At 39.7% G+C, this 23,673-nt stretch overlaps 1 protein-coding gene across 1 annotated transcript; it reads left to right on the top strand.

The window, feature by feature from the left end:
- Window positions 1-655: 655 nt before the first annotated feature.
- On the top strand, window positions 656-8,880 carry LOC147635290 (uncharacterized). The gene is made up of 3 exons (XM_086802248.1): window positions 656-772; window positions 5,491-5,706; window positions 8,052-8,880. Exons 1-3 carry the CDS (start codon window positions 656-658, stop codon window positions 8,775-8,777), a joined length of 1,059 nt encoding a protein of 352 aa, XP_086658374.1. The 3' UTR covers window positions 8,778-8,880.
- Window positions 8,881-23,673: the final 14,793 nt, after the last annotated feature.

Below are 23,673 nucleotides of genomic sequence, written 5' to 3'. Positions count from 1 at the left end.
ATTTCATTTGGAGTGTAGCTCTTTGGTGGAATCTCACTAGACAAAGTAGGCACGTAAACCTAAGTCTTGGGATGTTTTTCAGAGATTGCCCAATAAAGATTTTCTACTACCATCTTACAAAAGCAAAGCCATGCACTAGTGGGATATCTTTAGGTAGCTAGCAAAGAAGAACATATCTGCTTATGTAGATAGATTTTGGCAAACTTTATTGCAACTCCAAGCTTTAGAGAAAGTACGAAAGAAAAAGCAAAGAAGAAAGTTTGTAGCAGAGTTAAAGCCAAACATTAGAGCTGAAGTGAATATGTTCCACACTCATTTTCTTAAGCACTGTCATATCTTTGGCTATCAATTGTGAGAAGAAACATGCTATTCCTAAGGAGTTTAAAGCACCAATACCATCTTCATCTAGAAACCCTAGATATCAACCCTTTTCTAGACCATTTGAAAGACCCAAATTTGGTAGTCGCAACCAACCATGCAGATGAACACTAATAAAACAAATGCAACTACAAAAGGGAATAAATCAAATACATGTACAAAGACTAACAATGAGCCTCATAATCCTCGTTCAGTGAAGTGTTGTTGGTGCAACAAATAGGGTCACTATGCTCACGAGTATTTAGAGAAGAATAAAAGCAAAAATTTTGTGGTAGCCATGCACATGATTGAAGACAAAGATGATGACAGTTATGCCAAGAAAGAGGGTAATTTCGCTAATGAACAAACCGACTATGAAGGTAAATTCAAGACTCAAGTTCATTCTCCTTTGAAAGTAAAAGGAACCAAAAAAGGAAAAGAAATTATTGTTTTACATGATGGTGAGAGCATGCATGATTCCATATCTAAAAGATTTATTAGAATATTTGGTCTTGGATCCACCTCATCATAGTTTAAGGTCAAAACCACATTCACAAGCATGAAGTATAATTCTACGAGGACAACTCAGATTTCCTAGTAGCACCTTTACATGGAGTAGATATGATCTTAGATATGTCTTGGCATCATCAGTACAATCCACAAATCGATTATGATACTCATGAAATGTGGATTCAAAAAGATGGTAAGTCCATTTGTCTAAAAAGCCAAAAGAATAGAGAAATGTTTTCTTTGCTTAGTCATATGCTAGCAAATAGAGCTTTGAGAAAAGTAAGAGAATACCTATATGGTGTTAGTTACCTCAGTTACTACCTCAAAGATACCACCAACTAACCCTTCGTACCATCCATTTCTTTCCAAGTTCTCAGACTATTTATGCCTACTAGCTCTAGACCTGAGGATCACAAGATTAAGATATTGCCAGGTAATTCTCCTCCTTGCAAAGCACCTTGATTGAGCAAAAAGCAAGTAGAAGAGATTTTAGCAAGAGGATTGATATGACCTAGTAGTTCACCTTATGGAGCACATGGGCTCTTTGTGAAAAAGAAGAATGATACATATCGTATATGCATCAACTACCATGCATTGAACAAGATCAAAGTGAAAAAAAAAAATCCTATTCCTAGAGTTGATGATTTACTAGAAAAATTGAGGGGAGCTAGGATATTAGTTAAATTAACCTTAAATCTAAATATCATCAAGTTAGAATGGATGAGGAAGATGTGTACAAGATAGCTTTTAGGATACAAACCGGTCATTATTATGAGTTATTGGTTATGCCCTTTTTGGATTGACTAATGCTCCAGTGGCTTTTAGTCTTGGACTGACTAATGCTTCACCGGCTTTTAGCCGTATGATAAATGGATCTTCCTCAAACATCAAAACTTTGTGGTTGTTTTCTTTGATGATGTATTAGTCTTTAGCAAAAATGTTAAAGAGTATGAAAAACATTTGAAATTAGTATTCTCTCTTCTTCTGAATGAAAACCAACTCTTCCTTAACCCTAACAAGAGTAGTATCTTTCAAGATCGAATAATTGAGTACTTAGGCAACATTGAGAGTAGTATCTTTCGAGAACAAATTGAGTTCTTAGGCAACATCGAGAATAGTATCTTTCAAGATTGGATTGAGTACTTGGGCCACATTGTTTCTAGAGGGAATCCTAATAAAGTTGAGAGTATTATTACTTGGCCTCAACCTTGTAACATCTGAAGGAAAACCAACTCTTCTTTAGCCCTAAGAAGAGTAGTCTGATCAGATTGAGTACTTGGTCTCAACCTTGTAACATCTGAAGGAAAACCAACTCTTCTTTAGCCCTAAGAAGAGTAGTCTGATTAGATTGAGTAGTCTGATCAGATTGAGTACTTGGCCTCAACCTTGTAACATCTGAAGGAAAACCAACTCTTCTTTAGCCCTAAGAAGAGTAGTGTGATCAGATTGAGTACTTGGGCCACATTATTTCTAGAAGGAATCCTAAGAAAGTTGGGATTATTATTACTTGGTCTCAACCTTGTAACATCTGAAGGAAAACCAACTCTTCTTTAGCCCTAAGAAGAGTAGTCTGATCAGATGTTCTCGATAATTCTTGGGTTTGTGTACTTACTATAAGAAGATTGTACATAATTTTACATATATTGTATATTCACTTACTGAACTTCTAAAGAAGACTTAAATCTTATGTTAATCTGAGCGATAAGAGAAATCTTTTCAAGCTTTGAAAGAAGCTCTCACAAATGCACTAGTGTTGCGACTACTTGACTTTGATAGACTTTTCTTTGTGGTTGTAAACAATGCTTGGCATTAGGGCAAATCTTATTCAAGATAGGCACCCTATAGCCTATAAGAGCCACAAGTTAAAGCCAGTAGAGAGCCATTATAGTACTTATGATAACGAATTGATTACTATAGTGTATGCTCTAAATATTTGGAAACACTATTTGATGGGATTACAATTTTCAATTAAGACAAAGTAACAGAGTATAAAGCACTTACGCTCTCATCTCCTCATCTCAGATAGACATATCAAATGGGCATCATTTATTCATAGTTTTCAGCCCATGACATAGTATCAACCCAAAAAAGAAAATGTGGTGGTTTGCGCTCTTAGTAGGAGGCCTAGTATTAACTATATTTGTGCCATTGAGAGTGAACCATTTGAAGTTATGAAAGAGACTTTTGCAAATTAGGTTTCTTTAAGGTTTGGATGAGTATGCGAAATAATGGTTGGAACCCTAAAGGTAACTATTCTCATCATGAAGCTTATCTCTTTTATGGAAAAAAATTGTGCTAATGCAACCATTTTAATATATGGTCATGGAAGAGATGCATCAACCTCCGTATATGGGGGACATAAAGGTGTTTCCTCCACTCTTCAAGCTATAGCAAAGGATTTTACTAGCCTAAAATATTGTTCAATTTGTAGTCGAATGCATGGTATACCAAAAGATTAAGAGTTATGAGGGCAAGACTCAAGTTTTTTATTGTTTTACCCATACATATTGAGTCTTAGGAACAAATATTTATGTATTTTATTACAAACTTACCTACCACGGCTGGTCAAAATGATATAATTTAGACTATTGTGGACCGCCTACGTAAGCAAGCCTATTTTATTCCATGCAAGAAGACTTTATCATCTCAACATGCCACAAATATGTTAATTAAACACATTTTTGTACATCAAGGCTTACTAAAACTGATTGTATCTAATAGAGATTCTAACTTTTATAGTCATTTTTGGAGAACTTTGTTTGAGAATTTAGGCACTAAGTTGGATTTCACGACTACGTTTCATCCAAAAGTTAATGGTTAAACTAAAGTGACCATACTATATTTACTTAGAGCCTATACATCATCTCAATTAAAACTTTGTTCACCTTCTACAGTTTGCTTCCAATAACAACACACAACACTAGATGAGCACCATTTGAGATTATTTTTGGAAAAGGCTTTTACATAAGATCCAAGCAGCATACAATTTCACTATTGACGTTGATTCTACTTTTCAAGAGGAACATGCGGCTATTCATTCCACATGGGAACGTCATGTAAATAAACAAACAAGAAATGTAAAGACACATCTTTTAAAGAAGGTGACTATGTACTTTTAAGGATTGAAAAGAGATGCTTATAAAGCATAGAAAAACATTTAGTTGTGAAATTGACATCGAGGTTTTATGGACCATTCAAGATAATTAAAAAGATTCAAAACCTTACTTACCGTTTAGATTTGCCATCACACTGGAAAATTCATAACTCTTTTCACATTAGTCTTCTTAGACATTTCTGAGGACCTTTACCTTCCCATCTAGTTTATGAAGAGCCTCAGTTTATTATTCATAAACAAGAAGAACTTATTCTAGATTCAATCATTGATCTCATCAATAGACTACCACAAGAATAGGAAATGTATATACCAAGTATCTCTTATGACTTTCATGAACCATCCACCAATTGAAGATGCTAGGTGGATGCCTGAGCGCTTTTTCTATCAAATATCCCGATCTTATCTACTCATATCAACACACACAAATGAGGTTAGTTACAATCCAAGCAAGAGGAAATGTTGGGCTTGCGTTGAAACACTTAATGGACTTTGCTAACCACTAGGTTGTGGATTAACCACCTTACTGAGGCCAATGCTCATAGAAGATATTTCTTACAATAGAACATACTACAAAAGTTTTTAGGTTTATTTTGAAAATGTGCAGATTCTTAAGCTACATGGTAAATACACAAACTTATTTTTTCTCGCATATTTTGAAATTGAGAAATATTTTTACAAGTATGAAAATAGAATCTTATAGGTCCAGTAAATTTTTTACAAGTATAAAAATAGAATCTTGTAGATCCACTGTATATAGTTTGCAAGGTATCAATGGGACACCCATAGTGGTATATCCTCAGGACTAAGTACCACGGGGTCTTAAAGACCCTTGTCAAATAACATCAATGGATGGCATTGATCAAAATCGCGATGCCTTTTTTTGACCGTTGGATAAAGTAAACTAGGCCGAGTAAACTAGGTTACTAAGCGATCATAGTTTATTTCCTAGTTTACTAAACGGGCATAGTTTACTTCTTAGTTTACTAAGCGATCATAGTTTACTTCCTAGTTTACTAAGCGGACATAGTTTATTTCTTAGTTTACTCAACAAATCATAGTTTACTTCCTAGTTTACATCATGGAATGAGGGTGAATTTGGGTTTAGGACTTATAAAATTTTGGAGCAAGATGTTATGTGCAAAAGAGGATATGAGCTCGAGACTTTGGGTCACCATTGTAAACAAGCAACAAAAGCATGTGGTTTCGAGCCATTATATTCTATGTTTTTCACTCCTAGTTTACTCGACCTAGCTTATTTGCTAATTTACTTTATTCTACGAAAAAAAAACGTCAAGATTTTGATCAATACCATTCATTGATGTCACCTCGAAGGGTCTTCTAAGACCAGTGGCACTTAGTCGTGAGGGTCTTTTATTGATGTCACCTCCGAGGGTCTACCATTCATTGATGTCACCTCCGAGGGTCTTTTAAGACCAGTGGCACTTAGTCGTGAGGGTCTTAAAATGGTAGTGCTTAGGATAAGCAAAATGGCTCTTAGGAGTTACTAGCTCAACAGGACAGAAGAACGAGGCCGAAATGCAACTGGCTTTTCCGTCCGCTCCACATTATGCTCCTCCACTGCAGATGTAGCCGTCTCTTCGCGCTACACTCTGCCTCTCGTCTCACAGTCTCAAAAGCGAGGGCAGCGCGATTGTGCACCTCATGTTCAACCCAAAACTGCATATCTTCTCTGCAGGTGGACTGCCCCTCTGTTCAGAACCCTGGTAAGCATCTTCACTCTTCCTCTCTGTAATTCTCTTTTTTTCATGGTTTCTCTTGCATCAACACACAAATAATTGCGTAGCCTTTTGGAACCCTAGCCTCTGAAAGGTATTGTAATTTGTGCTGCCATGGGGTGACATGGGTGACGGTGGATGGACGACCAACTGATAATGGCTTCTTGCTGATTCCTACCCTTAATATTTCTACTGCTATAGCATAAGAGCATGGCTTTTGTGACCATTTGTGAACCTGGTAGTTTCTGTTGCCTCTGTCCGGTTCGATTGGGCACTTTCGTCTGGTATGTTGGTTCTTCTGTCCAGCTCCATCTACTACTGCTGCTGGCTACACATTGTGGGCTGCAGAGGTTTGTTGGAGGGCTGTGTTTTTCTACCACAGGGCTGGAGGGACTGAGCGATGAGAAAAAGAGGAGTGGAAGGGGGAGAGCGGGGGGGGGGGGGGGTAGGCTTTCCCCCTTTCTGTCTGGTCAGACCAGTCTGAGTGCTGGTTGGCCTGGTACAGGGGTCTTTTGGCCCCTTTTAAGGTTCTGAGGTCTCCTGACCAGCCCCCCCACACCGGGTCACTTGGACGGCTCTAGGTTGCCACCACGACCAATCTAAAACAGCCCCAAATCTGGCTGCTTCTGTCTGCCTCCAAACACACAGCTCAGTGCCTCCAAACACAACTCAGCAGCCTTTTCTTGACCTCCAGCTACCATCTGAGCTTGCTCCCGGCTTCCTCTTGCTCGCAGATTCATGGCCTGTTCATTCTTATATGTGGGCATTGCTTGAGCATGCACTTAACCTAAGAGGTGCAAACCCTAGCCCATCCTCAGAGGCACTCAATGACCTTGTCCCTTCAAGGGAGGGTTCACAGGGGTTCGCTAACCCCAAAACCTCCCAGCATATGTGTGTGTGTGTGTGTGAGAGAGAGAGAGAGAGAGAGAGAAAGAGGGAGAGAATCATATCATGTTAACGTATGCGGAAGGCCAAAATGACCTACGAGATCAACTACACAATATGAAAGATCATAAAGTTCTTAATCAAAATCTGTCCATCAAAATAAAACCTTCAAAAACTATCTAGTGAAACTACGATGCCAGGCATCATACAAAACCTTCACCTCAGCTAAAAAGAATCTCTAATTTTGAGGTTATTTTTTGGTTTTGGTTTTGTTTCATGGTAATTCTCGATGAGGGCTCTACTGCCACAATACATTGCCCACTTGCTTTCTTTGTGAGCTGCTTAAACTTTGGCTAATTCTGCAGGTTTCTTCTTTACACTGTCCCCCTATTTGCCTAGCTTATAGACGTAATGATGGGAAGAGAATTCCCACTTGAGGTTGTCCAAAAATAGTAACCCTCCTAGATTTCAAGAGTGTGATCCTTTGTATTCTTGGGTAATCCTTCATTCTTAAAGCTTGTACTTTCCAAATATTTAGGCATCGTGGAGTCCACTAGACCCCTTTCGTAGTGGGAAATGTCTAGGTTAGTGACATGATGACATCCTCCCTAGCTTCTTAAAAGTTGTTTGCAACTTTAAGCTTCAAGTCATATATCCAAGATATAATCATGCCCCATCAAGTGGGCGAGACGAGACAGTCTCAAAAAGAGAGGGCTCCATTTTATAGAGTAAAAAATGGAAAGTGAAGGCTATAATGACAAGTGGAGAGCGGAGGTGATAAGTGTGAGGCCACTTGTCTCACTTTTATCCAATGTCTTGCCACATGTCCCAATTCAAGAGATGGTTCCCCTCATAAAATATCTCAACTCGTAGACATCCTGTCAAAGGTGCTTTAGCAAGTCCCCCCATTTGCCTAGCTTACGAACGCAAAGATGCGAATGGAATTTCCATTCAAGGTTGTCCAAACATAGTTTCAGCCCGAAGGCCTCTAACAGCTCTGTAACATACCCCTGCTGAGAAATGAAGCCCATAGCACTCCCACATCAGCTCAGAACAACCCTGCATCTTCACCTTCCTCGTCTATGGCTCATAGAACAAGTCAACCAGCCTTGAGAGGCTGTTTTCAGCAGACGACCAGCCCTCAATAGCCACAAAAGGAAGCGTCCAGCGACAGTACACATCCCCGGTCAGTAGAGAACCTGTCCAAAATGAATCGACCAGAGAGAGAGAGAGCATTCTCATATGTTTACACAAGTTCACCCACATGTATGTGTGATTTTCAATGTCCATTCCTGGTCTGCATTCTTTGGGTTGATTTTTATCTGGTGCAGGTTTGGTAGTCTCAGTAGTACAATGATATTGATCTGCTTGTGGTTGAAGGTAGAATTACTCTTGTGCAAGATGGCACCCTTGCAGCAAATGAAATCAACACGTATGATGTGAAGCAGGGGACCGATGATTGGCATGAACTGAGACAAGGCCGGCTTACTGCAAGCTCCTTCTCAACAGCCTTAGGGTTTTGGGGTATCAACAGGCGAGTTGAACTCTGGGAAGAGAAAGTCGGTCTTAGAGAGCGCTTTGCTGGAAACGCAGCCACGGAATGGGGGAGCAGCCAAGAAGCTTTTGCCCTTCAAAGATACCAAGAATTAACCGGAAATGTTGTGCAGTCATTGGGCTTCAAAATCTATAAAGAAGGGGATGATGTGCAGGGCTGGCTGGGGGCATCTCCTGATGGTCTGATAGATGAAGGCTTAGGCGGTTTGTATGAGAAAGGTGGCATCCTAGAGGTGAAGTGCCCACATAATAAAGGCAAACCAGAGCTGTGCACGCCATGGGTGGCCGTTCCTTACTACTACATGCCTCAAGTGCAAGGGCTACTAGAAATTTTGGATAGAGATTGGCTGGACTTATTTGTGTGGACGTTGAATGGAAGCACTATCTTTCGGGTGGACCGGAATGCGCAGTACTGGGCATTGATTTTTGGTGTGTTGAGTGATTTTTGGTGGGGGAGTGTCGTCCCAGGTAAACAAACTCTTTTGTTGCAGAAGAATGTGGATGTGAACATTTATCGGCCAGTGGGACTACACAGTCTGACTTCAGCTGTCATGTGCGAAAGCAGACAGCTTGCAAATAAGGCCCCATTGATATGGAAAGATCCCGTGAGTAATGTTTGATCACTTGCCCATAAAACACATGGTTCTTCATTTGTACGTGACATGAGTCATCACCCCAGCCGTAAATGCCATTCTGTTCTTGAAATACAGTGTTTTTCCTTGATACAGGCATGCTTTTCTTTAGATTGAAGTAGTATTCGGGGATGTTAAGCCACACCCACACACACAGCACACACTCCCCATGCACGCCCACGCGAATGAATCACGTTTTTGGACGCCAGAAGGTGGTGATGGTCTGAAGCTTGGTGAGCAGACTTCCATGAACACTAGCTTGAGTGTGGGTACTAATGTGGACTTTCAATTAGAATTTACACAATGGTGCCATTGAGAAAGCTAATTGCACTAAAGGATTCTAGCTAAGGCTTGACTATTTTAGAATTTACACGAGGGTGCTATTCAGAAAGCTGATTGCACTAAAAATTCTTCCTAGGCTTGACTCTACGTGACTTAATATAAACAATCTACACGAAGAACAAAGTGGAGATCAGGAGCTAAACGTAAGAGGTGGTTGTGTTCCAAGCTTGAAACATTACAAACATTGAACCTCATGTGTGGCCAATATGTGTCGAGTGTTTTAAAGCCCAGTTGCTGGTTGCACTCCTAAAGCGACAAATCTTGTCGTTAGAGTGGAAGCTACATTCCCATTTCTCCTGGGTATCACAAAGCTCACTGTAATTAAAGCTTGGTTCAACTTCCAAATGATGCTTGGGATAAGAAGCTTTTTGGGCTATGTTCACCAGATGAGCAACTCTTTGCATATGGTCTATCCTTGTGTTTTCATTAAGGAAACCAGCTGTTGGTGGATTTTTGGTAAAAGGAAAGCTTGTTATGATCTCAAAGAGAGCTCTTATCATGGGACCAGTTTATAATAGCCTTCTATGGCTGAGTGTGCATGCTCATTTCATTGGGGCCTCGTCCGCGAATAGGGTTGCATGAGCATTCTAGGTAGATAAATGTCCTTTCTATGTTTCATTTCTAGACTTTTTACTCTCAAGATGAAAAAAGCAAGTGCTAATGCTCACTTAAGGAGGGCCACATGAATATGTTGTATTACTTGCCTATTACAATGACCTGTTGGAGATGAGAGCTTACTCTGTGATGATTTTTCTTTTTGTGACCTATCCGAGATGGGAGCTTATAATGTGGATGATTTTTTTTCACCCATATGGACATGTGGAGAATAGAGACAAGAGATCAAGTCTTACACTCTAAGAGAAGGCTATTTTGTGTTAAAGAAAAGACATCCATTGTTGCCCCACACATAGCTGGAAGGTTTCATGCATCTCCTCGTGTAGGACTTCAAGATATTAGTTTTATCTTTGTCCTTGCATGTTTTGGAGTGTCTAGTGCCAAAGATTGAAGCTTGATTGGCATAAGATACTTGGTTTGCTTGTCCCTCTTAGGTATATGGATAAGTATTGGAAATGACTTCATCATGGATCTACTTAAAACTCATCTTGGTAATGTTGTGTAATTTAGATTTCATTTGTAAGCAATATCACTTCAAGAGACAATTAAAGAATAGTAATATGGTGCTGGCGTGTGTGCAACCATCATGGAATGCCCAAGTAAAAAATAGACCCCAAGACAAACACTTTAGTTTGGAGTGAGTAAATTGAGTTTCTCATTTGTATATCATCCTTACAAGAATGCTAAAAAAACAAGATGGCAATTAGACTTGATGAAGTTTGTTTTGGAGGAAAAAAACACCATTGTTGGAGTTTGCAAACAATAGCATAGTCCATCATTTTACAACAAAGTTTACATTTGAGATCATCTATAGAAGGGTGAGGATGTCTTCATTGCAAATATTTTCGTGGGTGCATATATATCAAGGCATTAAATAATCAATGCCCACTACCATGGGCATTAATTATTTTATGCTCACAACTTAGGTGAGGCTAAGGTTATGAACCTTAGGCAAAGCCTCCCAATGCCTCGTCTTTCTCACTCCCTTCTCCGAAATCGGTGGCCCAACTATCTTTTTATTTAATATACCAAAAGTATTTTGGTGCCTTATTTGGGATGGTTGACTTTATATGAAAAATTAAATTGCCTTATTTGGGATGGTTGACTTTATATGGAAAATTAAATTTATATCAAATTTGGAGGCTTTTATTGTATTACAAGTTCTATAATGTTGCCATATGTTTTTTTAAAATAAATTTGAGTGAAGAGTGGGCAATACTTAGAGTTTGTTTGTGTATTTTACAACGTTTTTTTTTGGGGCAAATTGTTGTAACAAACAGTCATATAGATTAGTTTGGGAACCTCTGCAGCTATTTGGCCGATGCCTTTTCAATCTCAATGCCATGTAACAAAAAATGAGTACTATTCATTGGAGTTATTGGAGTTTTGTAGAGGATCTTGTTTGACTTCTCTGCCTCCTCTTTGTCTTGCCAAGAGGGTAAAGAGAGACAGACTACTCTTCTTAACTCTAATCTTGTCTAATCCTCATTTAAGTGTGTATAATACTCTTGCTATCCTCCCTTAATACCTTAGTGATCGCTTCAACTCTCTAGTAAAATCTTGGAAAACTACAGTGATATTTGTCATAATTTTTTTGGGTGAGGAGAAAGATTTATGGACTAGAATCAAGGGAGTGGATAACTGTCGAGTCTAGTATCTCTTGATACCCTTGAAGAGAGGAGGAGAAGACCAATCATGAGTGAACAAGATCCTCTTAAACACTCCGCACCTTCTTGTATAATTTGCTTCTCTCTCACTCCAATGGTGTTGAGTGTGAAAGTGCATTAAATTGAGGCTTCCAAGTTGTCCAAGACAGATGTGTGAACAATTTTGAGAATAAGTTTTTTTTAATGCAAAATGGATAGGTAGACAAAAGGCCTAAGCTAAGCCAAGTGATTATAAACGAACAAGAAAGAATGTGGATGAGATGCACTATGCTACCCTTCAAGGGTAAAGAGCACTAATTTTGAGGCCGAACAAGAGAGGAGAAATGTAGCACTACAGTCATTTAATTCAAAATTTTTAAAGAGTAGCAAGAGTACTATGGAGTGGCATCAAGGGAGTGGCCATTGTTGAGTTTAATATCTCTTGACACCCTTGAAGACAGGAGGAGGAGAAGACCAATCAAGAGTGATCAGGTCCTCTTCAAAACTTTTCTCGTATAAGTCACTTCATGGTAAGAGAGCAGATAGTGTCAACACTCTCTTAGGTAACCTAACTAAGAAGTTTGAAATCACATCAATGCAAGAAAATAGAGGATATGGTGCTAACTTAAGGTCAGATAGCCTATAGCCAAGAAGTCGACAATCACAACAATGCAACCAACCCCATTCCAACTAAGAATGGCAGACCAGAGGGCGAGTCTGGCCAGTCGGCATTGTCTAAGGGAGAAGATATTGAGATAACAAGATGCGTGTTCCCTGTGGTATTCATTATCTTGAAGATGGCAAAAATACCAGGAGCTTACCCCATTTTGTTGGGAAGGCCATGGTTTAGGGAGTAGAAAGATCAAACATAACTAGGAAATGGACTTGATTATCATCAAGAAAGGCAAAAGGAAAGTTGGAGTGTCAATGGCAGCCAAGGACAAGCTAAATCCAACTAGACGACCTCTATATGCAGAAGGAACGATGCAAGACGCCTTGCTTGAAGCAGATGAGAACCAAGAGGTTATTTTCTTTTGTTGTGTTTTCATACTTTTGTTGCGGATTTGGCTTTATCAACTTTGTATATAAAAAATCAAGAAAAATATCTTTTAGGAAGAATACACAAAATATGTATTTTTAAACTATAAAATTATATATATATATATATATTTGAGAATAAATTTAAAGAGTTATATTTGAAAAGAAGAAGTCTATGTAATATATTATTTGAAAAGAAGAAGTCTATGTAATATATTATTTAATATAAATATTTTATTTAATATATATATATAATTTTTAATTAAAAATTTTTATTTAAATTTTTTTAAAAACATATAGAAAATGTAATGTATATTTAATAAATTAACAAATATATAGTTTTTAAAAATTCATATAGGTGAAAATATATTTTCTTATTAATGTATATATTTATTTAAATAATTTAGTATCATAATAGTATTTTACATACATATGCATGGATTATCTATAAATTAAATATATATATTTTTACATGTATGTGAAACCATGAATGGATGCACCCATACATGGGGGGTGATAATGTGGCATGGCCGACTCTACTGACATGGCATACATGTGTGACACATGGTAGTAACTCAAGGTGAGGTGGCAGCTCTCCCTTCTTGATGATGTGTTCGTCCATGTGATGTGGCATCTTATGAGGTGGCATTCCATGTCATTGATAGGGAGGCGACATGCCAAGTCATCACTGATGAGGTAGCAAGCCATGTCATCAATGTTGAGGTGGCACATTGAGGTGGAATGAATGCCATGTGTAAGTGACATGTCAGACACATGGCCACCTTAGGGGTTTCCACCTAGGTTTGGTACATTACCTAACCTACTTTACATCAAGCCTAGTTAGACTTGGGTTTAGGGTTGAAAGGGAAGAAACTACTCAAGTAGAGCTATTTTCATGAAAATAGACCTTTTCTTACTCAAATTAAACCAACGTTTTTTCCATAGATTTGCCTTGATTAGCACTACTTACTAGTATAAAATTATTACATAAATGCATAAACTCTTTAAATAATTAATTTACTAATTATGTTCAATGCTTTAAGACTTCAAAGTAAATTTCCACTGGAGAAAACTTGGAAGGTGATCTAAAGTGAGGACTCTAATTGTACAAGCACCCTTTAGTCTCAAAGCTTGTTTTGATCTTAGACATAAATTAATAGAAATCTCTCTCTCTCTCTCTCTCTCTCTCTCTCTCTCTCTCTCTCTCTCTCTCTCTCTCTCTGTGTCTTTCTCTCTCATCCTAGCATAAATATAGAAAAGACATGGAGCCAAAGGATATGCACAGACACATGGGATTGATTATATGAGGGAACATTTTTCCTAGTTGCAAAGATGGAAACTGTGCGAGTTGTGATTGCGGTGGCTACAGCTAAAGGCTGGTTTTTACATCGGATGGATGTAAAAAATGTGTTCTTACATGTTGACTTGCAAGAAGAGGTGTATATGGATCAGCCACCACGTTTTGAGTATACAAGTCACCCAGAGTCTGTATGTAAGCTTTGTAAGGCTTTGTATGGGGGATGAAGCAAGCTCCACGAGCAAGGCATGACAAGATTGTTGAGTATCTTGTCACTATTTGTTTTCATATGGCAGATGCAGATTACTCTTTGTATGTGCGCAAGAGTGATAAGGGTTTAGTGATCATCACCATTTATGTAGATGATCTTATTGTTGGGGGTGACAACTCAAAGAAAGGAAAGAGTTTCAATGGCAGCCAAGCACAAGCTAAATCCAACTAGCCAACCTCTATATGTAGAAGAATTAAACTACTTGGAAGGAGTAGAGGACGATGAGGAAGAGTAGATCCCGAGGGAGAACCCACACTTGCTCTCATTATTTGGTGTGGAGGAATGAATATCCTGGTGCCATCCAAAAAATCTTGATCCCACACTTGCTCTCATTATTTGATGTGGAGGAATGAATATCTTGGTACCATCCAAAAAATCTTGATCCCATGCTTTCTCTCATTATTTGAAATGGATGTAGAATGGATATCCTATTATGATCCAAAAATCTTTGATAAGACAACCAAAAAAGCTACCTACTCAAGCAATATCTGAAGGAGAAACAAAAGGCACTGGAGGAAGGCATGAGGAGCTATTAGAGCATGACATAACCATGCTCACATTTAAACATGAGGAAAAGGAAAAAAAGGCATATTGGAAAATGCACTAATAGAGGTCAATCTAGGTGATGATTAGGAGCCACGCATGGTCACAGAGTGCTTAACTGAGTCAAAATGAGAAGGAAGAACTGTAGAAATTGCTAACTTCATATATGGATGTGTTTGCATGGATTTATACTGACATAAAAGGAATTGACCAAAAAATAAGATCTATCTAAAGAAAGATTCTTATCAGGCAAAGACAGATACATGATGAATCCAAACAATGTGAAGCAAGTCAAGGAAGAAATAGACAAGTTGCTATGAGTTGGATTCATCTATCATGTGGACAAAGTAGAATGGCTATCACCAATAGTCATTTTTCCCAAAAAAGAATGGGAAGCTCGGAGTCTTCCTTTTACAGATTCCTTGTTGGATTCTCATTTCTCTAGATATATTCAACAGGTATAATCAAGTCTGTGAGGACAAGAAAAAATAGCCTTTATGAGAGAGAGGGGAGCATTTGCTTTAAATGTGATGACATTCAGATGTGACAATGGGGAGCATTTTCCTTTTTGATAGAGTGGGGAGCATTTGCTTCAAATGTGATAACATTCAGATGATGTGATTCGGGCTGAAGAATGCACCACATAAATCTTCTGTGAGTATTTGACCACCTTCATGAGGATTTTTGTGGATGATTTCAATGTACTTGGAAGGTAGACCACCTTCATCACCTGATGCTATTCCTAGAGAAATGTAAATAGAGCATGCTCAGCTTGACTAAGTGTACATTTGCAATCACTAGTGGATCCACGCTAGGACACATAGTGGATCCATGCTAGGACCCATAGTGTCACAACAGAAGGATTGGCAGTGGATCCAGCCCAAGATGAAAGTCGTTGTGAAGCTACAAGCACGAAAGAATGCCAAAGAATTAGCTTCATTCCTTGGCAGATCAAGTGGCATAGTAGATTCCTAAGGTTTTTGGATGATGTGGCAACACCTTTGTATTGCTTGATCATGAAGGACACATAGAATGTTTGGTCTAGAGGGTGTTAGTACAAGCATTTCAAAATCTAAAGAAAATGTTGGCTTCTACACCCATGCTTCAACAACCCAACTTTGACCTAATATTCCATGTCTTTGTGGATGCTCCATATGTGGCAATAGGAACTACCCTGATGCAAGAGGCACAAGAAGGATGGTTCTTGCCAGTATATACTATGCAGGCAGAAGGATGGTTCTTGCCAGTATATACTATGCAGGCAGAAGGATATCTATAGTGGAAAGAAATTCCTCCACCACCATAGATATGGAATCATTGGGAATGACCTACTCCATTAAGAAGTTTAGGCATTATCTGTTGGGATACATTTTTGAGTTCTATGTAAATCAAAAGGCACTAACATATATGGTAAATAATCTTGACCTCATAAGGAAGTTAGCAAGATTTAAATGAGCTTGACCTCATGCATATGTAAATAAGATCTCACAAGAAAGTTACCAAGATGGATGTTGTTGTTTGCAAGACTTTATTTTCACCATCAGACATATCCCTCGTTAATCAACATGTAGCATTGGATTTCTTGTCTAGTGACTAGAGTCCAAAGAAGCAACAAGAGGGGTTTAAGATGACTTTCCAGATGCACAATTGTTTGTAATGGATGGTGAAAAGCTAGACTAATATGGTGAGATATTGCATTGACCTATCCTTTCCAAAATACATGTCAAGGGACAAGAGAAAGATGTCTGAAGTAAGTCATTCATGATGCTAATTGAACAACACTACAAGATGGGTATTAATCAAATATAGAGAAAATGGGTATTGATCGAATACTGAGAAGATGTGTCCCAGAGCATGAGCAACAAGTTGTGTTGTTAAAAGCACACCAAGGAGTCAATGGAGGATATTTTTCAAGGAACACAGGATATGAAGTGTTCCAGCTAGGACTGTGGTAGGGCCAACAACAATTAAGGATGCTAACACCTTTCCAAAGGAATGTGACATATGCCAAATGACATGACAACCAAATGCTTCACAACTAAGGATGCTGACACCTTTCCAAAGGAATGTGACATATGCTAAATGACATATGCTAAATGACATGACAACCAAATGCTTCACATAGAATACCACACAATCCAATATTGCCTCTAGAGCCATTCAAAAAATGGGGATTGGACTTTGTAGGTCCATTCAAACCAGCAGTCCAAAGGACATGCAACAAGTATATCTTGGTGGCTACTACACTAATTGAGTGGAAGAAAATGTAATAAAAGACTGAAATGCATCATCTATAGCCAAATTCTTGTATGAAGTAATCATGAAATCATTCAGATATGTGATCAAACTTGTGGCCAAGGGGGACTCATGTTTTGAATGAGCTGATCAAGACTTTCACATAACATCACATGGTAATACACAAGAAGTGAACAATGTACTACCTACATGACAATGGTCAAAGCAGAGTCTACTAATTAGATCTTGAAGGAATTCTGGTAAAGATTACGAACGAAATATATTAGGACACAAAGTTACACTCTGCATTATAGACATTCAAAATATATTTACAATAACACCACATGACTAACAACCTTTAGTATGATCCTTCAGTATGGTGTATGGGTTGGAGGAATTAGTGCACATAGAATTCTTAGTGCAAAGTCCTAAGATTGCTGTAGAGAGCAAAGAGGAGGGTAACTTCGAAAGAATATCAGAAGCACATGATTTAGGATCTCTTGAAGTTGGATAAAAGAAGTTTGTTAACTACATGGACAGCATAAGTGGTTCAAAAGATAAGAAAGCTTCAGGTGGACAAAACTCTAAGTTTAATATCTTTGAAGAAGGTCATGTGGTGCTGCTATTCAACTCCAAGTTGGACCACACCCACGAAATCTTAAGATGAGATTGCCATACAAATTTTTTAGGAAGCTGGGAATATGAACATTTGAGTTAGCAAGTCTTGATGATGAAAGCCTATGCAAAATTGGTGAATGGATACATGCTAAAGCTCGTATTACTACAAACCTTTACCAAACCTTTGTAAGCTATCTCCTTTGATCAAGAGATCCTTATGTGACCAAGCCTCTTGTGCCAAAGCTCAATCTCTAACATAGATGAGCTTCTTATATATGCACATGTCTCTAACATAGGCATATCATCCAAAATAAACATCCAACTTTTTCATCTCTTACTAAAACCTTAAGTGGGTTATAATCTTGCACAACACAACCAAATTTTTCTCCACAATCTGTCCAATTGACACCAAGTTCTTTATAATGCATGGAAAATAAATAACATTTTACTTAAACATTGAACTCCTCCTTTAGGAATCTCCAAAGGTATACTTCCAATATGAGTAGAAGAATGTGGTGTATCATCTCTCCAGTGGATACACTCGCCTTATTAGTGACTTCTTGTTTTGATGTAAACAAGTCTTCTCTGCCAGTCATGGGATTTTGTACATGCAGAATCTATGTACCATTTGTCTTTTCTTAAAGATTCTACCATCAATTGATGACACATAGCAAACTAGTTATGTTTATCTTCTTCTTTTCTCTATCCTTTTGTCGAGATATAATTCCCTTGCTTTAAAGTGCCATTCCTAATGTCTCTTTACTTCGAATAGCAATATCAACCCCAATGTCCCATCTTGCCACAATAGTTGCAAGCATCTTTGTTATGTTATCCTCTTCCACCATTATAGCCTCCTGGATTTAAGGATTTTCTTCCACCTTGTCATTTTTGAGTGTTCCTTTGACTCCCCCTATCTATGAAGTCGTCATGGCTATTATTACCTCGACCTCTTCGAAAGTTACCACCTATTTGGCCGGCCTTGATATCCTCATCCTTAGCCTCTTCCTTTGGCTTTTACATCACTAATGTATAGAGCGTTTTCATCACTCTAGTCTACTTTTGATGAGCTTCCCCCAAGTATTTGTTCCTCAAGAATCATCTTTGCCACCACAAGTCCCTTAAAGTTCAGCATACCAATCTCGAGGCAAGATAGATGTTTTGAACATATTGAAGTCTCTTCCAAGACCTCTAATGCATATCTCTACCATCTCTTTATCTTCAAATGGCTCACCAATCATGGCTAATTGGTCACATATATCTTTTATCTTTGTAACAAAGTCAAACACTGACAAGTTCTTCTCAATCGTATATAACTCTCCTCTACGTTGCATCTTGTGAGACTTTGACACACTTTGAGAGTGTCTCCCACATATCAGTAGTTAACTTTAACAAGACTCAAGAAATTTTATTGTTTATGGTTTTTATGATTGATGAAAAAGCAAAAAACAACAACACCCTACTTTTTCACGTGAAAAAATTGAGATGTCGAAAACAACAAAATCAACAAATCTAATGAATGTTTTGTTTCCCTCCAAGCTTCCCAAGTACTCACACAACCCAATTCCTAAATAAAAAATAGAAAAAAATCAAACATTTACCACACTTTTCACCATTCTATAACAAACTTATCCACACAGATCTCTACTCATCAAAACTTCACCAAAGTTACAAATGTTGATTTAAAACATGCAAAGAAGGAGTTGAGTGCTCAAAGAAGAAGGAAGAAACAAGAATGCTTCCCAATGGCACCATTATGGCCCATTTATACCTCCTTCAAGAACTCTCTCTCATTCAATCAAGAGTGAAAATAGGCAACAACCATTGTGGAGATACTTACCTTGCTTGCAAGCTTAAGATCTCTATGACCTCCAAGCTTCACCAGTGGTAGCTAACTACAATCTCCCAAACCTCCCTCTTGCTATTAACAAAGGTTTGATACACCTCCTTGTAGTAGTGACACACCTCTCACTCTCTTTAGATTCTCTTACACAAAGTATAAAGAGAGGCACATGTACTAAGAGTAAGCAAGTATCTCCTCTCAACTCTCTCTCTCTCTCTCTCTCTCTCTCTCTCTCTCTTTCTCACATACACAAGTGTGATTTTTGAGGGAGCTTTTCTTGGGTGTCCTCTCTCTCTCTCTCTCTCTCTCTCTCTCTCTCTCTCTCTCTCTCTCTACTTGAAAAATCTCTCTCTAACTATTGCCACCACCATCTCCGCCCACCATTGCCCAGCCCTAGTCTACCCCACACCACCCTATCTCTCCTTCTCCCACCCTCTTCCCTCCCCCCCTCTCTCTCTTCCGTCCCTCTCTCTCTCTCTCTCTCTCTCTCTCTCATTGGCTCTCTTTGCTAACTCTTTATATCCCCCCTGTCACTCTCTCTATCCTTCTCTTTTCTCACTCTCTATGTCTTCCCTATCTCACTCTCTCTATCCTTCTCTTTCCTAACTCTCTCTATCCTTTGCTCTCTTTGGCATCTCTCTATATCCTCCCCAATATCTCTCTCCTTCAATTCCCTCTCCCTCCATCCCTTGCACTCTCCCACCCTCTCTCTCCCTCTCTCTCTCTCTCTCTTTCACTCTGCCACCCTCCCTCCCACCCTCCCTCTCCTCTCCTCTCCACCCTCTTCCCTCTCTCTCTCTCTCTCTCTCTCTCTCTCCTTTTCCCACCATCGCCTGACGACCCAAACTACCCTCTCCCTCCTTCTCCCACCCTCTTCCCTCCCTTTCACTCTCCCACCCTCCCTCCCTCTCCTTCTCTCACCCTCCCTCCCTCCCCTCTCCCTCTCCTTCTCTCACCCTCCTCTCCCTCCCTCCCTCTCCTCTCCCTTCCCCCCCCCCCTCTCTCTCTCTCTCTCTCTCTCTCTCCCCCTTTCACTCTCCCAACCTCTCTCCTCTCCACCCTCTCTCTCTCTCTCTCTCTCTCTCTCTCTCTCTCTCTCCCTCCCTCCCTCCCCCCCCCCTCTCTCTCTCTCTCTCTCTCTCTCTCTCCCCTTATCCCACCCTCCCTATGCATAATCTCTTTTTCCACCTCCGTTTCTCTCTATCTCCCTCATTTTCACATGCATTTGCCTAGCATTGCATGTGAGTTTATTTTCTACATTTGAATTTTTGCGTTTGCATGGCATGGGCTACTCTTTATTATCCAATTGCTTAATGTATGTGCCATTACAATACATTGCATTGTATGGCATGGCATTGCATCTTGATGTTATTACATGTGCATATCATTGCATGGTACTCCATGCCCTTTGCATAGTGTTGCATGTCATTGTATGCCTTTATTATCCAATTGCATGTCAATGCATGTATGGCACTTATCCAATTGCATGTCAATGCATGTATGTGCCATTACAATACATTGCATTGCACGACATGTATTGCATAATGGGAGAGAACAATTAGGGTTTCATGTGGGAGACATACACAGAGAGAAGGGAGAGAGAGTTGTGGGGATAAGTCAACTCATAGAATGAGTGTGTGACTTCCCTATCACACATGTATATTGCACTAGTACACATAGTGCACTTAGTACATTAAAAGTACTAAGTGTACTATGTACTATAACTTATGGGCTTGTACACACTATAACAGTGGGCATAATGCCTTTACCCCAACAACCTCCCACTTAAAGGCAAAGTGCCCTCCTTAAATGAAGGAAAGGAAAAATCAGCATGTACATGATAATATACAAGGCCATATCAAGGCTGAAACTGGCCTCATCCCAACAAGTGTCTGCAGCAATGAGCAAACCGCTCTGGAGGCAAACTCTTTGTCAATAGATCAGCCGGGTTGTCATCCGTATGAATCTTAACAAGCTGAATTTGCTTGTTCTCTATCACCTCTCTGATGAAGTGATACTTCACATCCACATGCTTCGTCTTTGCATGAAAGACAGGGTTCTTTGCCAACTGGATGGCACTTTGACTGTCACAATGCAACAATGGAATATCCCCTGTATAACCCAAATCAACCACTAACCGAGATAGCCATAATGCCTCCTTGCAAGCCTCTGTGTGGCTGCAATATACTTGGCCTCTGTAGTAGATAAGGCAGTGCACTTCTGCATCCTGGATATCCATGACACAGCACCTCCTGTGAATGTAAACACATAACCGGTAGTAGACTTCCGGTTATCTGGATGACCGGCATAATCCGAATCCGTGTAACCATGCACTAATGCATCGTGTCTGCCAAAGCAAATGCACATATCTTGTGTGCCCTTCAGGTATCTCATGACACCTTTCACTGCTTCCCAATGCTTCTTGCCAGGGTTGGCCATGTATCTAGAAACCACTCCCACTGCAAATGCAATGTCCGGTTTAGTAGCAACCATGGCATACATGAGACTGCCACAAGCTGAAGCATACGAAATCTTGGCCATATCAGCCCTGTCACTATCCGACTGTGGGCTGTCCATAGCATTGAGTTTCACATATGGAGGCAAAGGAGTACTAGTCTTCTTCCCCCCGTCCATATTGAACCTCTGCAAAACTTTGCCAATGTATTCCTTCTGAGACAAATACAACACATGCTGATTTCTGTCCCGAAGTATCCGCATACCCAAAATGTGATTTGCATCACCCAAATCCTTCATATCAAAGGTCTGATGTGCAGCCTCTTCTTTAAGGCATCCATCTCTTTACGAGATTTCTCGGCAATTAACATATCATCCACATACAAGATGAGGATCAATAGACTGCCATCCAAAGCCTTTTTGGTGTATAAGCAGTGATCTATGTCACTTCTCCTGAAATCTTGGGATTTCATGAATGTATCAAATTTATGATACCATTCCCTTGGTGCCTGTTTGAGCCCATAAAGACTCTTTTTCAGCTTGCATACAAGCTTCTCCTTTCCATTCACTGCATAACCCTCTGGCTGTTGCATGTATATCTCCTCATGGAGATCACCGTGAAGAAAAGCAGTCTTCACATCCATCTGAATCAAATCCAGATCATCATGAGCAACCAAAGCTAATATAGCTCTAAGTGTGGTCATTTTGACCACTGGAGAGAAGATATCATCAAAGTCCACACCATACTCCTGCTTGAAGCCCTTAGCCACTAACCTGGCTTTGTATCATCTGGTGCAACTTTGAGCCTGTAAACCCACTTGCATGGCAAAACCTTCTTGCCTGCAGGCAAATGCACCAACTTCCATGTTCCATTTTTATGCAGAGAATCCATCTCTGACTTCATAGCACGCTCCCATAGAGCCTTGTCTGCCCTCTGTAAAGCCTCCTTATAACATGAGGGCTCCCCACAGTCAATGAGCATCAACAAGTAGTCAACCCCTGGAACAAACCTGTCATCAGGGGCTCTAGAGGGTCTTGTGGACCTCCATACCCAATGACCATCATTTGCAGGTTGTTGTCCAGCCTGCATATCACCTATTGGTGGCTCCTGTTCCATGCCATAAGGTTGAAATATCATGCCCGGTATCTCCTCTAACTGTGGCATATCCATAGGGATATCTTCTGCCATCTCTGGCTGTCCATTTGGACCATTTTCGGCACCATTTAAGGGCTGGTTTTGCTGCTGTAATGGCTAATTTACAGCCCTTGGATGTTGTCCATGATGTCCATCATCATCAAAGATGACTCTGCCAGGCTCCTGTTGCCTTGCAGGCTCCTTATACATGCATGTTTCATAAAAAATGACATCATTGCTGCGTATAATCTTTCTATTCACTAGATCCCAAAGTCTATACCCCATTTCACCTCTATCACCATATCCTAGGAATATGCATTTGTGAGACTTAGGATCAAGTTTTGGTGCGCATTTCCTTGCGTATGTGCACGTACGCAACGCAACCAAAAACTCTCAAGTGCTTGTAGGACGGAGGCTTCCCTGTCCATACTTCCTCTGGCACTTTCCCACCAAGCCTCGTGTTAGGTGACCTGTTTATAAGATGAACGGCTGTCATAACAGCTTCAGCCCAAAAACCATGAGGTAACGCAGCATGTGACAACATAGGACGGACCTTTTCCTGAATGGTCCTGCTCATCCTCTCTGCTGTCCCGTTTTGTGGAGGATCATACGGAGTAGAGAGCTCCCTCTTGATGCGTTTAGCATCACAAAAGTTTTGAAACTGTTTGGACATATACTCTCCACCACATTGTCGGAACGCAAAGCCTTCAGTGTTTTGCCAGTTTGATTCTCAACATGAGCAACAAACTTCTGAAACACTGAGAATGTAGAAGAGGATAAACCCACACCTTGCGTGTGGCATCATCAATAAAGGATACAAAATATTTTGCCCCTCCCAAAGAAAGCTGAG

This window comes from Cibotium barometz, chromosome 9, assembly GCF_041138505.1.
Source record: "Cibotium barometz isolate CiBa-2024 chromosome 9, ASM4113850v1, whole genome shotgun sequence".
Classification (NCBI taxonomy): domain Eukaryota; kingdom Viridiplantae; phylum Streptophyta; class Polypodiopsida; order Cyatheales; family Cibotiaceae; genus Cibotium; species Cibotium barometz.
This window is presented reverse-complemented; position numbering and strand designations above follow the sequence as displayed.

Coding starts and splice junctions, on each gene's coding strand:
- LOC147635290 (XM_086802248.1), top strand. CDS start 656: ATGCACATGATTGAAGACAAAGATGATGACAGTTATGCCAAGAAAGAG. Junction 773..5,490: donor AAGTTCATTCTCCTTTGAAA/GTAAAAGGAACC, acceptor AGGAGTTACTAG/CTCAACAGGACAGAAGAACG. Junction 5,707..8,051: donor CCCCTCTGTTCAGAACCCTG/GTAAGCATCTTC, acceptor GATGTGAAGCAG/GGGACCGATGATTGGCATGA.